The 18,253-nt window shown below is 42.2% G+C and overlaps 1 protein-coding gene across 2 annotated transcripts in view; it reads left to right on the top strand.

Moving 5' to 3' along the window:
* Positions 1–2,697: 2,697 nt before the first annotated feature.
* SEC31B (SEC31 homolog B (S. cerevisiae)) overlaps positions 2,698–18,253 on the top strand; it is a 28,704-nt gene continuing 13,148 nt past the window's right edge. For both annotated transcript variants that reach the window (XM_009871863.1, XM_009871862.1), the window contains exons 1-15: positions 2,698–2,786; positions 4,674–4,797; positions 5,589–5,784; positions 6,509–6,604; positions 7,693–7,833; positions 8,329–8,471; positions 8,726–8,825; positions 10,760–10,921; positions 12,800–12,952; positions 13,510–13,740; positions 14,249–14,323; positions 14,917–15,000; positions 15,947–16,055; positions 16,470–16,648; positions 17,305–17,431. In XM_009871863.1, coding sequence (XP_009870165.1) covers positions 2,708–2,786; positions 4,674–4,797; positions 5,589–5,784; positions 6,509–6,604; positions 7,693–7,833; positions 8,329–8,471; positions 8,726–8,825; positions 10,760–10,921; positions 12,800–12,952; positions 13,510–13,740; positions 14,249–14,323; positions 14,917–15,000; positions 15,947–16,055; positions 16,470–16,648; positions 17,305–17,431 — 1,999 coding nt within the window. In that variant the 5' untranslated portion in view covers positions 2,698–2,707. The remainder of the gene's footprint in view (positions 2,787–4,673; positions 4,798–5,588; positions 5,785–6,508; positions 6,605–7,692; positions 7,834–8,328; positions 8,472–8,725; positions 8,826–10,759; positions 10,922–12,799; positions 12,953–13,509; positions 13,741–14,248; positions 14,324–14,916; positions 15,001–15,946; positions 16,056–16,469; positions 16,649–17,304; positions 17,432–18,253) is intronic.

Here is an 18,253-nt window from a genome sequence, read left to right as displayed (position 1 = left end):
GTAGATGGGTGTCACATTGGCAAGTTTCCACACACTTCTGCATTTGTTCTGTTGATATTGAGCCACTCTAAATGGTGCCTTGTTTGCTTTCCTATGTCTGGATGAGTTATCACAGGCAAGATACTTTGCCTTCGCCTTCTCTCCTGACTTAAGTTTGTGAAAAGAGAACAGTAATGTTGACTTTATTATGCAAAATGCTCTATTGACAAGAAAAGCTAGACAACTGATCGATACTGTCCTGCACACTTTTTGTGGCTTGTCTTTGCATATTAAATGCAAGTTGTTCCAGGCATGCAGTCAGCCCACCACAGCAGGTCATGAGCAGGAGCTGCCCCATTCACCTGGCTAAGGGTGTGATGTTTGTGCTCTTAGAATCATAGAATGGCCTAGGCTGGAAGGGCCCTTAGGGATCATCTAGTCCAACCTCCCTGTCATGGGCAGGGATGCCTCTCAACTAGATCAGGCAACACATGGGGACTTAGTTGCTTCCTTAGCAGTTAGTTAACTAGAAGGAGGAGGTCTTTTGGCTATTGTCTGGCAATGTTTGCAGGGGAGTTTCCCTCTTAGAAGCTGAGAATTAATGAAGCCTGTATGTCCAGCCAGCCGCTACAGCTGACAAATTGTAACTGGAAGAGGCAGGAAAGGGGCTGGAAAGGAACACACCGGCTGTCCTGCTCCCCCACATCAGTGGAGGCAGGTGGTGCTTTGTGCAGTGGGCAGTTACTAGCAGGTTCACCTGACTCCTTCTGGGGGTACTTTCATTGAAGAGAGGAGACCTAGGCAGTGTTTTGTGCTAGTATGGGAGATGCATCAGTAGGCACTGGAACTTCTTGGCAAAGAGAATGGGATGGAGCCCTAACGAGTATTATGCAAAATGTGGGTGGAGAGACTCAAAAGTAAGCTTTAGAGGTTTGTTATGGTAATGGGGAGATCACCTTTCCACCTCTGTTCCTGGGCTGCATGAGGAAATGGTTGCACTTGTCTTATTTTACAAGAGTTCTGTTCAGATTGCTCTGTGTCCCAGCTAAGTTGGGATAGGGTTAATGTGAGACTAGCAATAGGGACGCTGAGCTTTGTGCATTACTAGTGCAGACTAATGCTAAAAAATTCTAATCAAACAGCATGTGCTGGTAGTTTGTGGGGGAGAGAGAAGCTGTCCTCAGCTTCTGACTGGTGGTGGAGAAGAAGCCCTGAAAAGAGAGTGGAATTATTAGCCAGGAGGTCCAAGACCCAGAAGCAGTGCTGACCAGCTTTCCCTTTGTACGGGCCTCAGGAGGCCATAGCTGATGGAAGGCTTTTTCAAAACTGGTCGATTGCGTTTTTTTGGATCATTTGGCCAGACAGTGGGCTGGCCACAGCAAGCTACCTTCATGAACCTGGTTACAAATCAACATCCACACTCAGGCCTGAGTAAGGCCAAACTCTGAGGCATGGATGCTTTAGCTCTGCGCCTGAGGAGAGGGCCACAGGATGCAGGCTGTGGTGTGACTGCCAGCCCGGCCAACACACACAGTGTCACGTAACCAGGAGAGGTTAATCACAGTGAGGTGGCAAGATGAAGAGTGTTTTGCTCTGCTGCCTGCTGACAGGTTTACTTTACTCAGCATGGTATCGTCTGAGTGTGTAGTTAGCTGCTCTGTTTAGCTAGAGTTAAAAGACTGCACTGCAGCGAAGCTCAGAAGATTTAGGAACTGCTTACACGAGTGACCCCCTGACCCCCTGGCCTGGGAATGATGTGCCCACACATGGCTTAGGTTACTGACATGCCTAGAAGGCCTGGGCGTGGTCTGGGATGGAGAGGTTCTGGGTGCTTTCTCCTCAGCAAGAAGGGGATCCTGCATGAAACAATAATTTATAATCAGTTTTGCAACTTCCTGGCTGCCTGCTGTTGTTTGACTTTCAATTATCCCACTACGTTATTGCCCAGCTGATCTCTCTCCAGTGACAGGGGCAAGTTGTGTTTCCATTTTTACAGGTGTCAGTTGATCTATCCAGAATAAATAAAAAGAATTGTTGTCAGAACTGAGACTGAAATGCAGTAGTTACTTCTGGATCGCCTTTTCTCACCTTCTACCATTTACAAACTCCAGTAGAAAGTCAAATGAATTTTTTCCTTTCACTTCTCAGAGGGATGAGAACAAAGTACATTAACTAAATCGGTGTGGGATAGCATTGCACTTTGTTTCCTGTTGCCACGTCAGTTTTCTACTTGGAATTTAGCCTGCCCTGAGTTTCTTTCTGTTCCATTTTTGCCTATGGATATACTGGCATCACCTTGTTCAGAGAAAGTGACTAGTGCTTTGCAAATACATTTGTTTAAATTTAATTTCTGCAGCTGATTTAAACCAGCCTGGACTGAAGACCTTGAGTATGTTGTTTAATTTAGATCCTTTTCCCTTTTACTGAAACTCTCCCATAATCAGGTTATATGAAAGAGAGAGCTATACACGAAAGAAAATCTTGGATCAGACAGCTGGAATTGTTTGTTTTGCTGTGTTATGTTCTTTTCTCATAAATTCTAAAATTACTTGTTCATGTGAAATGGCGTTCACTAGCTCCAGAAGTAGCAAGTAACTGCTCTCTATCCAGAGCAATTTGTTTGCATGATACCTTGGTGAGGGGAATTTTTTTGTTAGTCAGGTATTTTCATATTGACTTTATCCAGCTATTCTAACCAGTGTGTGAAATTTCTTCCAGAGCCTAGAAAATGAAGCTAAAGGAAATTGAGCGAACAGCTGTCCAGGCATGGAGTCCAGCAAACAACCACCCCATTTATCTAGCAACAGGTAAAATTCTTTACAATTTGTGAAAAGTATGATTCACAGAGAGATTTTATGTAGAGTTGTATTGGTTTTAACTTTCAACAATTCCCCCCTTAATAATCCCTGGAAAACTTAAAAGCAGTATACTGAAAACATTACAGCCTTAATTTATTTTTTTTAAGTGACCTATAGAGGATTACTTTATGCCCAGCTTTGACACCTTAAAAGCCAGTGATCTGTTCAAAGGTTGAATACGGGGCTTTTTTGATCTGACTTCTAATTAAGTCTGTATGAACTCCAGTACCCGCTTGCTATAAAAATTAAAACAAAGTAAGCTTGCATACTTGCTATGTCTGTGGAAGTAAAAAAAAAAGTTCATTCTAGTCATATTAATTTAAGCTCACTTTGTTGGTCTTCAGGCATTATCACATGGTTTGACAATCAAATAACAGAAATCTCGCTCAGCTTTTTTGTGCCAGTTATCATTTAATTTTCAATATTTTTGCAAAACTTTAAATTTGCATTTTGTTGATACTACTCATTATTCACTGTTGTTGTAATTATTTCCTGAAGCACCAAGTCAGCCTGTTCACTGAGTTGGCAGTGGGTGAGTTTAGTGGCTGTGTGGAATCAACAGCTTGGGTTGTCTACCCAACATGAGAACAGTTGGGTGTGTCTCCTGCCTAGAATGTGCAGTGCTGCTGTATTATTTTGCCTTTTTTTTCAAGATTGGCTATCAAAAGAAAGTGACAAAGGTTCAGCTGTTGCCTTAAAAGCAACATTACCATTTTTGGAGTGGATGGTCTGGTATGTGTTCTGTAACAAGGACAGATTTTTGGTTGGACCAAAGGTCTTGGCTTCAGTCTGCTTTAGATCAGAAACGGCATAGTTGCCTAATTTGCACTGCTTTTCAGTAGTCTCTTGGGCACTTTCAATGCCATAGGCAGTTACAAAGCACCTCTGTGGTAACTGGGTGACTGTTTGCCTGGCAGTGTCCCGTTAGGCTATGTTAAATCTATTTTTAGCTTCTATTCTGCAAGCTAGTGAGGAGACAGGAAGCCACCACTGTGTGACTGCTAGCTGCCCGTGGGTCACTGGGGAATGTTTAGTTGGCCACAGTCCCCAAGTGTCTCCATTTGTAGATCATTTGCCTAACTGTAGACTAGTGAATTTCTAAGGTCTTTGGAATCACTTTGTAACCTTTTCCAGCTTTATGTAAATCAACAATTCTTAGTTGTAGATCCTCTGAAAACTATTTTTGACAAGGCATGGCTCATATAAGCATACATCTTGTGTGGAGCAAACTCAGAAAGTTTGAGTGGTTTTTATCTGTCTACATAGCTCTAGTCTACACTGCCAAACTCATTTTCTTAGCAAGACTCCAGGTGTGCTAACACCTGACTCAGATTAGCTTTTCTGAGGTCAACTCAAGGGTTCACTTACTTTTTCCACCAGCATTTTGAATGTTGAATGAGTGTGCTCAATAAAGACATGGAGGAAGAGACTTGGTTTTGTGTTATTATCTTAGGAATGTTATATTTGTCACTACTCTTGACTTAGATGGCGGTTAGATCACTTTTTATGACAGATTAATGTGGAACACCATGAAATTCCAAAAGATTCACATACATTTTCTTGCAACTGTAAGTTGTCTTTATCCTAAGAGAGAAAGGTATTTGCACAACAATGACCCTGGTGCTCAGAATTTCTTGAAGCAGTTTTAATTTCTTTTAAAGTCTTTGTCATAGTTGTTGGTTCTTCTTTCTGAGATATTCAAACATATCCTCTCCTTGAATCGGTACAACCAAGGTTGCGTTGACTATCAAGGATCCGTTTCCAGTGCATTACCTTTTTTGTATCTTTTGCTCTTGAAAAAAGTGCTCACTTGTTTTACCCTTATACTTCTGCTAGGAACATCTGCCCAACAACTGGATGCATCCTTCAGTACAAATGCCACTTTGGAAATATTTGAGGTTGACTTCAGGGATCCCTCTCTGGACATGAAGCAGAAAGGAACGCTTCCTGCCTCAAACAGGTACTAGGGGCTCATACTGATATATTAGTCCATGCAACTGTAAGGGGCTCTTCAGGGACAAGAAAGGAGAGGAGAAGATTGTATTTTTGGGGTATGAAGTGATCTTTTGGTTCAGTTGACCTCTGTCTTAAAGAGTTGAACGTTTTTGTTGACACAAATCTTGTCGGGTGTAAAAGTACAGCGATTGGACCATTGCAGAAGTCTGAAAGGACTTACATGTACGTCAGTCAAGAGAGTGGTGCTGTATCATGTGAATTTGCTGGGGCGAATGATTTGCAGTAAAGACACTAGAAGTAGGGTGAAACTTGTCTTCCACTTTTTTTAAGACGAGGCGATTTCTTAGGCTCAGTAGCGTGGGTGACGTTCGCACCCAGTGTTAAACACAGCCTTGATTTGTGATTAGTAGCTTTTACAGTGGATAAACATTTTTCAGATAATACCTCTGGAAAAGAAGGCATGTAGTCCTGTAATCTAATTTTCTGTATAGTATAGGTTAGAGGGGTTCACCTACCAAATTCTATATGAAGTCTTAAACATTTAAAAAGGAAATTAAAAAAAAAGAAACAGACTAGGTCTTCCTTTGTAAGTTCCCTTTAAAAGTCTTTGGAAAGAAGCTCATTTTTTTCTGTGTAAGACCTACAGTCATCTTCAAAGGGAAATGGTTATTTAAGGTGCAGGCTGACAGTTATATTTGATAGGTCAGAACACAGATGTGATTCCTAGTAATGCAGAGAGTGTCTTGATGTCCACCAAATATTGTGGCCTATGTCAGCTTTCTTTTCTTTTTTTAGGTTTCATAAGCTGATCTGGGGTAGTTTTGGAAATGGGTCTCCAGAGTCCTCTGGAATCATCGTAGGTGGAGGGGATAACGGTGTACTGACCATGTACAGTGCTCACCGCATCTTGGCTTCGAGGAGCGAGCCTGTAATTGGCCAGACTGAGAAGCATTCAGGTCCTGTTCGAGCTCTTGACTTCAACCCTTTCCAGGTATGCAGCATTAAGATACTTATAACTAAATTAATATTAGCCTCTATATTAAAAAAAATGTTTTCCTGTGAGGTGTAGGGAGTTATAAACGAAAGGAATGTTTTTTAACCTGAAAGAGACGTGGTAGTTGTGACACAAGGCTGGTTGTGGACTCGGATTTGGGTTGTGTCCTCAGCTTTGCCACTAAATTCCACTGTGTCCTTGATCAAGTCTCCTCTCTGTATAAATGGTTACATCCTAGACTATTACCCATTTGCAATCAGAACTTTTTTTTATTTGTTCAGTTGGTGTCTACTTCAGTGGGGCTCTGATCACACTTGAAGGGACCGCAGCCTGAGTAGTGAACAGAACACAAGTTCTTGTAGTAGCACAGAGGCAAATTGAAAGTTGTCCGCAAAGCCTTGCGGGAAGCCTCCATCTTCTCAGAAGAAATGTCTTGGTACCAGGATGCAGGGCAAAGGCTCACCTGGCCAGAGACAGCCACTTCTAGGCCTGTGGCAGAGGTTCATGATGAGTGACACGAGCCACACCTGCACCTGTAGGCAAATTTTAAGCCTACAGCTGAAGGCACAGAGGCCAGAAGCGTACTTGGTTTATAATCCGGTTAGTATCTTCTTGCTTACCAATGACTTTGGAAGTTTTGGGGATTTTTGCATATGTTTATTTTTAGGAAGTCCATCCTATTTCCCTGTGAAGCTCAGCTCAGCTTTTCTTTTTTCTACAGAGTAACCTCTTGGCTTCTGGAGCCAATGATTCTGAAATTTTCATCTGGGACTTAAATAACTTCAGTGTGCCTATGACTCCGGGGGCTAAATCCCAGGTAAACAAGTTTTCTGCTGGGAAATGCTCCTGCAGTTTTATTTCTCAGTAGGCAAGGCAAAAAGGTGTGAGTGTGTGGAGTTATCCTGATCTAGTCAGTCTGTGAAGGGAGAATGACCTTGACATCTGTCAGGAGAGAGATGAATCAGAACTAACTGATCAGCTTCATTCTGGGAAGGTGGAAATAGTGTTATAAGGGGAGGGCAGGTAGGCTGTCAAGCTCTAGAAAGATGCACTTTGCATGGATGGGTAAGCTTTTTGTGGATTTGCATCAAGTAACTGACCAGTTTATCTTGTGATCCAGCTGGGGCATGTGTGATGGATTAAGGAGGCTTACTGGACCTGCTCTGAGGCATGAATTTACTTCAGGCTTCAGCTGAAGCTTTTCATATCTCATGAAAGTCATATCCCTAGCAGAGCCAGTGAGCCATTTAATGCATCTTGGCTGTTACGCTCAGATAATGTTTCCTGAGTTTGAAGAGGAAGAAGCTTCTGATATTCTGATGCTGATTATGTTACTCAGGGCAATCGACTCCTGAAAGTGAAAAAATTGTAGTAAACTTATCTAAAAGCAGGCCAAGCTTTTCCTTCAGTAAGCCTCCCATTTGTCTCCTTGCCTGTCTCTTGTATTGCAGTAGATACAGTGACAGCAATTAGCCTTGATTCCTTCATCATTTTCCATCTCACTGCACTCTTGAAATGTTGCACAAGGTCATCTTTCCATTTAAATTTATCCCAGGAGTCAGGGTAGAAGCATCTATGTTCTCTCAGCTGCAGTTCTCTCTGGACTCATTTATGACACATTTGGTCAGTGCAGCATCCAGTACCTACTCCCAAAATGCAAAGATGCTTTTCCAGGTCGTGTTCCCCCATAGAGTTTGACTGCCCACTGTACATTCTGAGTACAAAGGACTTTCCCTGCTCCCTGGTCTTTCAGGTCATTGCTGCTCTTTCCAGTCAGTTGATCAGTGATTGGAGAGAGGAATCTATGTATCCTCAAATCCCTTAGATAAGCTAGTGATGGAATCATGTGATTAGTGTTCCCTCAAGATGGGAATAATGGATGTGAGGCCTTTCTTATCTTGGCAGCCTCATGAAGACATCAGTGTGGTGTCCTGGAACCGGCAGGTGCAGCATATCCTGTCCTCCGCCCACCCGAGCGGCAAAGCTGTGGTTTGGGACCTCAGGAAGAATGAACCAATCATCAAAGTCAGTGACCACAGCAACAGAGTGAGTGGAGGAAAGGCTCGGATTCTGACTAGCTTACAACATGCCACAAGTGACTGCAAAGCAGTGACACAGGCCCTTGGGGTCAAGTGTTTTATTCTTGGACTGGTTCTCTTGGAGCTGCAGCACTGAAGCATCTCTTTTTTTTTTTTTCTCCTTAATGAAATGGAGAAACAAGACCTCTAGATCCTAAAATTAGGGCACTCTTGCACTCAGTTTCTATGTTCACAGCTCATTTATGAGAAGCCTCCTGTGTTTTAATCCCAGCTCGCTTCTTAGATCCACTTTGCACTAGTTCTTCAGCTTCTGTTAGTATTTTTTTTTTTTTCCTACGTAGAGAACACAAAAATACTTGCTTCCCACAGCAAGGCATTGCTAGATTTGTTTTATGTCAAGCATTCTAAGTAAGTTAAGTGCAGAGTTATCTGACTTTGGATCATTTTTGCAATTGCCAGCTTTATTTGCTGAATTTTCAGCCTACACTATTTTTATCCATAGATGCATTGCTCAGGAATGGCCTGGCATCCAGAAGTTGCAACCCAGCTAGTCCTTTCCTCTGAGGATGACCGCTCGCCAGTGATCCAAATATGGGACTTACGTTTTGCTACCTCTCCTTTGAGCCAACTGGAAGGGCACACGAGGTGACAGTTTGCTTGTTGTATTTTTGATCCTTTTCAAGGAGCCCTATTTTTAAAAGGCAGACTGCTGGGAGACTGGGCTTAGGAGAACTATGCTTTTTTGCTAGGCTTGCTTTATTTCACAAATGAGTCTGTCAAGATGGAGATGAAAACTAGAATTTCTGAGCTTAAACAGCATCTCTACTGATTTCTTCGTGGCACGGTGGTAAAGTAGACTGAGTATGAAATATGCCCGATTTCTTTCTGATCTATTTTAGGGGCATTCTTTCTGTCTCTTGGTGCCAGGCTGACCCTGAACTGCTGTTGAGTAGCGCCAAAGACAACAGGATCTTGTGCTGGAACCCAGGCATGGGAGAGGTACATAACCACAGCTATAAGTACATGTGGTCTGCTGTATACCGAGTTGTGTGCTGTGCTCTGTGTGTGTCCCTTTTCTGTATCCCTGTGGAATGCCAATGTAATTTCCTCCAGTATGTCTTCTGCACTCTCCCTGTCTGGAGGGGGTGAGAGTGGTGTCTGTATATGGACTGAAAACAAGAGAGACAGACAGAGATTTTCTTTGGTACATCTGTCCCCAGAGATCATAAAGGGAAGAAGGCTTTAACTAAAACTTGGTTTCAGCTAATTGCGGTTACTCTTGATGTGTTCATACGTTGTGTTCTCTGCGTCCGTTTGTTTCTTCCTTTTCCTAGGGTAGGAAGTAAGTTTTTTGTGGGGGTAGCTTGAAGGCGAATGAGGAGCATCTGTTAGGGTCATGGGGAGGATTACAATGTAATTAAATACGTATATGAACTTTATTGATAGTACAGTGGTTTCACATGTATGTGCTTATCTAGTCGTATCTCAAAATTACCATCTTTGAAATATTTTGGTATCGCCTGAATTAAAATATAACTGTGTAAAAGCTTTTTCTGCACACCTACTCATTCAGTGCTGAATTTCTGGATAAAACTGTATTTTGAACTTTGAATAAAATTCATGTGGTTTATCTTGATGATAGCGTGGGGAAGGCACTCTTAACAATATTGAGCAAAGTCCTTCTGGGAGCCCCAGACTGGATTCATTTCATGGGACAATTTCCCTTGGCTGACCTCATTTGCCTTGGAGGCATGGAAGAATATGAATCCTTTTCCATAAAATGCATGAAATACTGCTGTTGTGGTTTCACAGGATTTGATGCTTGCTCTCTAAATATGTCTAGTGGTTAGAAGAGAATCAGACTCTGAAACATGTCCAAAGTGTAATTTTTACTGAAGTCTGTTCACTGTGTTTTAGTGGAAAAATTTTGAAAAAGCAGTTTTAGTGCAGCTGACTCATCTTTATGCTTCCTGCTGTAGATTTTCAGAGTCCAAAATCATCTTAAGCATTTAGACATAAACTGTTTTTAGGGAGCTCTTCTTGACTTAATACCAATGAACAGAATGTTGTCAGGTGATACACAAATTGAGAAGGCTTTCAGTAGTAAGGACTGTACGGTTACACAGAATGACTCTTCTGGTGAGTTTGAGGGAAGGGATGGTTTGTTTGGTTTTGGGGGATATTTGAGGTTTTGGGGGATTTTTTTTTTTTTAAGTTGGAAATCCATATTTTAACATAAGTAAATACAAAGGTTTATACTTGGGAATAAAAAAACACAGATCAAATTCCCAAAGAGAAGGAAGCTGTGATTCTCTGTGCTTTGTGCCTGTGAGGTGAAATCTCTTCATTTTACAGACAGGAGATTCAAAATCAAGGTTGTGTTAGCAAGTTGCCCAACATCAGGCAGGAAGTCTGTGACCAGGCCATGAGTTGACCTTTGGATTTTTGAACGCTGGATCAGAAATTTGTTGGCTGCAGTGTTCTTCATAATTCAGCTATTATTACAGGCTTCTTTTATTCTGCTTTTTTTTTCTATAGGCTTTTATTTTCCTTGTCAAATTTGTTATTCCAGATTCTTCTTTCTGTTTACATGTTCTTGCTCATAACATGTTCTTGCCTTTTGACTTATGGTTTTCTCATGTTGTTTTCTGGTGCATCTCCATTGGTTAACAGCAGATGTGACAGTAGTGACTTTTGAATTTTGTTCTATAGTAAGAATCCCATGCTATAGCAGCTTTCTCTGGCTTTTTGTTGTTTGGGCTTGATGCTCTGTAACTCAATTGCAATGCATTCTTCAAGAAGCAAAAATAAGAGACTTGTATACAACAGTGATAAGTAAATACAGTGTGACATGCTTTCTGTGTGGGCAATTAATTTGGGGAAATCGAGGAACTCTTTGTCTTGTGCTTCTGCCTCCTCTCTTTCTGTGACAGGTGGTTTACGAGTTGCCCATTCGGAGTCAGTGGTGCTTTGATGTCCAGTGGTGTCCTAGGAACCCTTCAGTCTTCTCTGCTGCCACTTTCGATGGGTGGATCAACGTTTATTCTGTTATGGGAGGCAGCTTAGAAGCTCAGCAGAAGACACAGGCTGACAAGGTAAAGTCTTGTGAACATGTTGCGACAGATTGGCAATTAATCACCTGATTGCTGAGAGCATTAGAAGCACCCATGTGTAGCAGTGTGATTTTTAAGTGAAGTGGTGTGTCCCACCCACCGTGACATACAGCTGTATGGTGCGGGAGTCAGAAGCTACCAGTGTGGGGATTTAATATCCACCAAGTCCCAGAGGGACCACATTGTCTCTTGACAAGGGTGCCAAAGTATTTCTTGTAAAATTCATTTGAGTGTGCAAAGAGAACCAAGATCAAGTGTACTTTTGATGTTAATATATGTTATGGTTATTACTACTAAACTAAAAATAAAGCAGCACATCTGTCAGAGTGACAGGCTTGTCTTGTGTTAAATACATTGATACTATTTAATACAACATGATATTCTTTTAATTCTGAAGAAAATTTTAACAGTAGCTTATAAGCCACTATTAGCAATTTTCCTCAAGTCAATTGACTGTAACTTGGAGCGTGTTAGTATTTTGATACTGAAACCGTTACTTAGCCAATGAATAGATAGGCAAACTCTGAACAGATTAAATGTCAGTACTGTCTAAAATTTTACTTTAATCTGGTGTCTAGTCTTTTAATTCCCTCCCTCTCTCACAGCCAACAAATGCCTTACAATACAGGTTTTAAGAGAATACATATGAGCTGGCTTAAGTGTTATTTAGATGGTCATTTACAGCTGACTGAGTTCAGTTTCATAGGATTTGCAAGAGAAAGAAAATACTTGATCAAGCAACAGCTGTAGGAGATTAAGGATTTATTTAACCCATGGAGAATTTTATTTCTGTGCATTCTTCATGTGCATGCACCACACTTCCACTCTTCAAAACTGGAAAACAGTAGGGTAGAATAACTCCTAGATGGTTAGAGTAACAAATAAGAACAAAAACAAGAGATAATGATAGTTATAGAGGTGGTGGATTTGTGACCACAAGTCTTTCCTCTGGATTCCATGGTATCACACAGAAACTCCATTGAAGGCTTGGTGGTTGATGTTACTGGTACCCTGGTAGCGTGAATTTTTTTAATGGAGGTTTAGGGCGATTGATCTGTTAGGTATAAGCTGTCCCTCCAGGAAGTGGTCTTTCTTTGGAGCTGATTTCCTCTCATGAATGTCTTGAAAGACAAAGCATGTAAGTCTTGCCTGTGATTCTTTGTTGAGCACCTTTAGCTTGATGAGCCTCGTGTTGCTTCTTCTCAGGTATGCTGGTCACAGCTGTGTTTTGGTGCTATGCCCTATGGTCCAGTCAAACTTGAACAGGGTTCTATTTAGCAAACAGCAAATCTATGCCAACAATGTTAGCAATTAAGAATGCCTGTGAACAACATTCTGTGTAGGCTCACTGATTTCCCAAATGTCAGAAATCCAGATCAGAGGCCACTTTTGACACTTCGTCGAGGCAATAAAGTCTGGAGAGATTTTTTTTCCACCAGCCTTGTCTAAGCTATAAAAGCTTGAGAGCTTAAAACTAACTCAACAGAAAGGGAGTCAGCATTCCTTTGCGAGCAAAACAAGAAATACATTGGACAACTTTGACCATATGTTGTCACTTTCTTGCATAAAACAAGTAATTTTGTAACTCCTGTGTTTATGAGCTGAGTGCTAGGCGAGGCAGTGTTTGTTGGGGAATTTGCATCTTGCCAAGGAAAAATTACTTGAAAATCTCTCAAGGTGAAGCTTTCTTGAGAAATAATTTCTGGAACTGTTTGGAAATACCATTTCTCTCACTGCTGTAATAGCCTTTTTCTTCATCAGTGAGGAAAGTAAGTAATTACTAAGAAATAGTTTATTTCTGCTCACTCTGTACAGAAATGAGTTGTATTTCACCTTATTCCTTTCTCCTTCTGATTCTAGATCTCTTCTTCCTTCAGTAACCTGGATCCCTTTGGCACAGGACAGATCCTTCCTCCTCTGCAGGTGCCAGAGCAAGTAGCTCAGACCACCTTGATTCCACCATTAAAAAAGCCACCGAAGTGGATCCGCAGACCCGTGGGGGTCTCATTTGCGGTAAGTGAATGGAGCATTTGTAGCTTAAAGTGCAATAATTGTGTCATGTTGTGACATGATCCTTCTCTTTCACTAGAGAAGCCTTTGTTTTCCTCATGCTAGATATTTAAATGCCTGTTTAAGGTGCAGTGTGGTGTACCATGGAGCGAAACTCTGTGCTCAACATTCAGATATATTTCCAAGAAGAAAGAGCCCTCTAGCAGAGAATGGGAAGTTATAAGTAAGGGTTAACAAAGCTAAGGAAGGCTGATAGAAGCTGTTGGTGTAGGCCATGATATGCATTCCCATTCTCCTCTATTTCTCCTTACTATCCAGGTATTTAATTTTCTTCATCCCTTTGCTCCTGAATCAAAAGGCTGAGTTGTTCTTTTAGTCTGTGGCTTGACATGTTCTCTGTCTGCCTAGTGCCTGCCATTCGCATCCTTATACATTGAACTGTTTGGGTTCCTAGTGATCACAGCTGGAGCTTGAGTCCCTCTTGCTGGAAGAAGAGCTGATGAGTTGCTTTGACCTTCATTTATATGAATGCTTACTGTGTCTGCCTCTGTCTTTCTCAGTTTGGAGGAAAACTTATTTCCTTTGGTCTTACCAAAGCTCCTGGACAGCAAATGCAGCAAACTTACCAACACCAGGTATTCATCAGTCAAGTCACTACTGAAACTGAATTCCTGCTCCGATCCAGAGAACTGCAGATGGCCTTGCAGTCAGGGAACCTCCTTGATTACTGCCAGGGCAAGATTCAGACAGCCAAGTTGCCATTTGATGAGAACCTTTGGAACTTCTTGAAGGTAGGATGGCTGTGGTGAAGCACAGAGGTCACTTCTTTTGTGGTCCTGGGACTGAATATTGTCGTTATGGTCCTCTCTAGTCCTTTATATTCCTGTTCTTTAAGATATAAAATGGGACTGAATAGGCTAGTCAAACAGGATTTTCTCATCTCGGCCTACTGCCAAGCTATATCTGCCTGCTGCCTGTGGAGCTTTGTTCTCTCAAAGCAAAGTCAAATGGTCAGTAAGATTCCCCAGTAACAAGAGAGAGAGCTGTGGTGGCATGAGGACTGACTGTAGCCCTACACAGGATGAGGATTTCATTGACAATTTGGTGTGCCCATCAACTAGGCTGCATGCAGCCTGTGGGAATCTCTGGGACTGAATTCCCCACACAGAAGCTAAGTTCCTTATCCATAAACTCAGCTATAAACTTTGCTGCTGCCAGAAGCAACCAACCTTTGGCAATGGGTAGATGTCTAAGGTTTTACATATTTTCTTGTCTTTTTCAATATCCTTTTGAAATCAGGTGAATCTGGAGCAGGAGTCTAGGACTAAATTCCTCAAGCTGCTGGGCTACAGTAAAGAGGATCTGCAAAAAAAGGTAAGGGGTCTATGCAGTAGAGAGAAACCTTTACAGGACTAAAGCTGCTGCACAAGAGTTGTAGGGTCCCTACTGGAAGTGAGCAAGTGATCTCACAGCACACAAAAGACTAAACTGTGTGAAATTTCAGCCGAGAGGCATCTCGGGTATCCCCCAGTAAACAGCAAATGTGGGTGCTTTCAAGGGTATAACTGCAGCTGTACTGGATCAGACCAAAATGATGTTGAACCCAGTTCTTTTGCTTCCAGTTGTTGGTGCGCTGGGAAGTATGTAACAACAGTGCAGGTGTGAGAGCTGCTTTTAGCATCCAGCTCTCTGCATCTCAGGGGATTCCTTAGCCAGGCAGAAGGGGACAGATGAAGACAGCCTGACATAGAACTGTGGAGTTGCAGGGGAGGACACTGTTGCAGCAACACGGACAATGCTCTGAAAAGGATAAATAATCTCTGACAGGCATCCAGCGAGGAATAGGGAGAAACAGGTGAAAGAGCTGGGGGAATTGTGTCTGGGACTTGCCAGTCACTTGGTGGCTTTGCTGCCCAAGTGTTTAACTCTGATAGGGGCTTCACTCTGAATGTCTGTTCCTTTTCTAGATTGCCTCGTGTTTGAGTAATGGGATCTCAGACAAACAGCCTCTTCCTGAGGCAGATGAGACAAATACTGCACAGCCAGATCAGGTATGTCGTGTGCATCTTGCCAGTCCGGGAGAGCAGCGGAGGGGAGAAGGAGCAGGAAGGTTTCATTGGAATCACAACTTGTTGGGCTTAATACAGATATCTCAGAGGGCAGGTCGCAGTCCTGTCAGACCCTCACAGAGTCAGACAGAATGATCATAGCAGTTCCTTCTGGCTTTAAAGCAAATCAGGAAGTAATGAAGACGGACTCCTGGCTGTTAACATTGCAAGAAGGCTTGCTTCACCAGTGCTGATTTCTTCAGTGATAGAATTAGCTTCACCCCAGCTTAACTTCATGCTACAGTTCTGGATTTCCTCTGTGAAGCTTCTGCTGTGGTATTTCTTTTGCATTTCTTTGCTTTTTCACCTCTATCCTTTGAAATGTATTCCCACATGGTTTTGGGATGTCCATCTTCAGATGCCTTCCAAGGCCTAGTTCACCATACACTATAAATTTTCTTCCTCTAAGGCATATAAAACTGCCATCCTCGAAATAGTAGTCTTCACAGACCTTAGTCAGTTGGTGAATTATTCTAGGGGTAGCAATTGTGTCCTGCATTTCAACAGAGCACCAAGCATGGCTGTTACTTAAATATATCACTTGTTGGGCTTGTCCCTGTTCTGTCCAAAATTGTTCAGCTTGCTCAAGGGCTGGAGCTGAGTTAGTAAACACTGGCCAGCGATACTGTTGGCATTGCATGTCTTACATTGTTGATCTCCTGAGCATTGTCAGTAGCAGCAATGCTTTTGTTGCTGCCCTGGTGAAACTGTGTGGGTTGATAGAGCAGTGACAGGGAGGCATGGTGGGTTTCCAACTTGAAATTGTATTTATATGGGAATGCTCAACAGAAAGGAGAGCAGCCCCATCCCACTCAGTAATCCATTAAACTGTTTTGGGCAGGATCCATGTGTTCAGTGAATTAATTAACCTCTTACACTTCTTGCACAGCTTTTGATAAATTCCAGTGATGATGTAGCTGCTGTTTCCTCCTCTTCAGCTTTTTTTGACAACCTAATTCCACAGAATATAAGCACATTGGAGATTGCTGTGACAGAAGGTATGTTACATGAAATGTGTTTCTACCCTCTCAGGAAAAGGGAAGAGGAGGGAAAGCCAAAAAGTTAGAGATACCAGGAAGAATGTTGTCCACTCCAGCAATGAATACTTTAGAAAATGTGATACTTATTAATGTTATGCAACATCTCACAGCATTGTGCAAGGAAATAATCTTTGCAGATGAGCGACATGTTAAAAACATAGAAGAATCTTTTAGATGGTGGAAGACTGACTGTCAAGTCAGTGGTGGGGGTTTTTATTTGTTTATTGTTGTTTTTTATAGTGTAATACCTGATTTGAGTTTCCGGGTCTTCTTTTAGCTTGGCTTCCATACATTGTTGTTTTTCACGTCTTGCTTTTCATCAAGCAGCTGCATTATGTTCCTGTGAGTTAACTCTGCTTCTCACTTCTGTAGATACAGATGGACTCATCAGCCAGGCCCTTTTGTTGGGGAATTTTGAGGGTGCGGTGGAGCTGTGCGTGCGGGCAGAGCGTTTTGCTGATGCCATCATCTTAGCTATAGCTGGTGGGGAGAACCTCCTAAAGGAGACCCAGAAGCGCTACTTTGCCAAGCATAAGACAAAACTCTCCTTGGTAAGTGACAATTCTGTGTACCAACTGAGCAGGGGAAGGTGTGTGATATTTTGGCAGATGTTTGTCTGAATATATATGGAAATGCTTTGGCAGGAAGTAGAATGTCAGCAGAATCTGTGCATCTCCTTTTGGCTAGACATTTACTCTAATCTCTTGGTACTTCTATGACAGCTTCATGTTGCCCACCTAAAACATCTGTGCTCTCTGTTCCTTTTTTTTTTTTTAATCTGATGGTTTCTACCTGGGCATCCTGTGCTTATAACATGTGGAGCATACTGCCCCTTTACAGCTCTGCTAGGAAGGTTCTAGTTTATTAATTGACTAACAAGGAAGTGAAGTGGGTTGGAATATCTTAACACTGTGTTCTCAGTCATTGACACTAGCTGCTCTGAAATAGGATATATGTTAGAGAGATCTTCAGTCTTGCCTAGTGTGGCTGTTTCATATTCTCTCAAGTGCTTTGTTGGGCCTTTTTGCTTTATTTAGAGGCATCGTGTTGCAGTTACTGTTAATATTGAGATGCTGGGATTGGTGGACCTTAATGTACAGTGAGGTAGTTGCTGCACAGTGAGAAGTTTGCCTGAAAGTGAACTGTCCCTGTGGGTACACTTGCTTATCTCTGTCTCTGACTGACAGGCCTTCTGCTTCCCTTGCAGCTGCTTTCCTCCATTGTGCAACAGAACTGGCAAGATATTGTTTGCACTTGTGATCTACAGAACTGGAAGGAGGCACTGGCCATCTTGTTAACATACTCAAAGCATGAGGACTATACCCAGCTCTGTGGTATGCAGCATACTATGTTTTGATGTGATTTCCCTTAGGGGAGGGCAACTCTGGACTGCTTACAGAAGAAAGTGGATATTGTTGAGGAAGGAAAGCATTCCTTGCTCATTACAGCTAGCTGGAACCTTTAAGTGTGGACTGTGAGTTAGGAGAATGATACAGATGGACACAGTAGCTGAGAGTCATAACGTAAAGTTATATATGCTGATATTTGCGCTCGCTGCTGCCGATAGCATGATAAAAACCAGAATGTGGACTAAACTGACACACTAAGGGTGATATTTATCTTTTTTATTCTGGGGAGAAAAGGATTTCCTTGACAGTAAAACATCAGGGGGCTTTGCTCCATCTGAAAGAGGTTTACTGTTCCAGCACATTCCCCTCCCTTTTAAGGTCAGAAACAGGAGTTATTGCATGTTTGATGTCTTCAGTAGTTTCCTCAGTCCTGTTAATAGTCTAGCATGCTCAGTAACTGGTTGTTCTGAGTCGCAGAATTCAGGGACAATCTAGTGACTGAATCTGATGAAGTTACTCAGGTTGCATATCTGGAAACTAGCTCCTGGATGATAGGAACAGTGGAGTGCTGTTGGAGAAATTCCAGCACTTTATACAAGTAGGATGACACAACTTGAAATGCAAGAAAACATGACATCTTTTCCAGACTGAACTGTAGGAGTGGAAAGTAGGTGGTGGTGGTGGTGACAGTGAGATGGCTCCAGTTCACCTTTATTTCCTAGCATTTGCTAAACATTGGCAATCACCAGATTACTGTCTGTTCCAGGGACTACTGTTGCCTGGAGGTTCCCACACCTTCAGGGGAAA

This window comes from Apaloderma vittatum, unplaced genomic scaffold (genome assembly GCF_000703405.1).
Source record: "Apaloderma vittatum isolate BGI_N311 unplaced genomic scaffold, ASM70340v1 scaffold28266, whole genome shotgun sequence".
In the NCBI taxonomy this organism is placed as follows: domain Eukaryota; kingdom Metazoa; phylum Chordata; class Aves; order Trogoniformes; family Trogonidae; genus Apaloderma; species Apaloderma vittatum.
The sequence above is the reverse complement of the archived record's forward strand: the minus strand, read 5'-3'. Positions and strand labels throughout refer to the sequence as shown.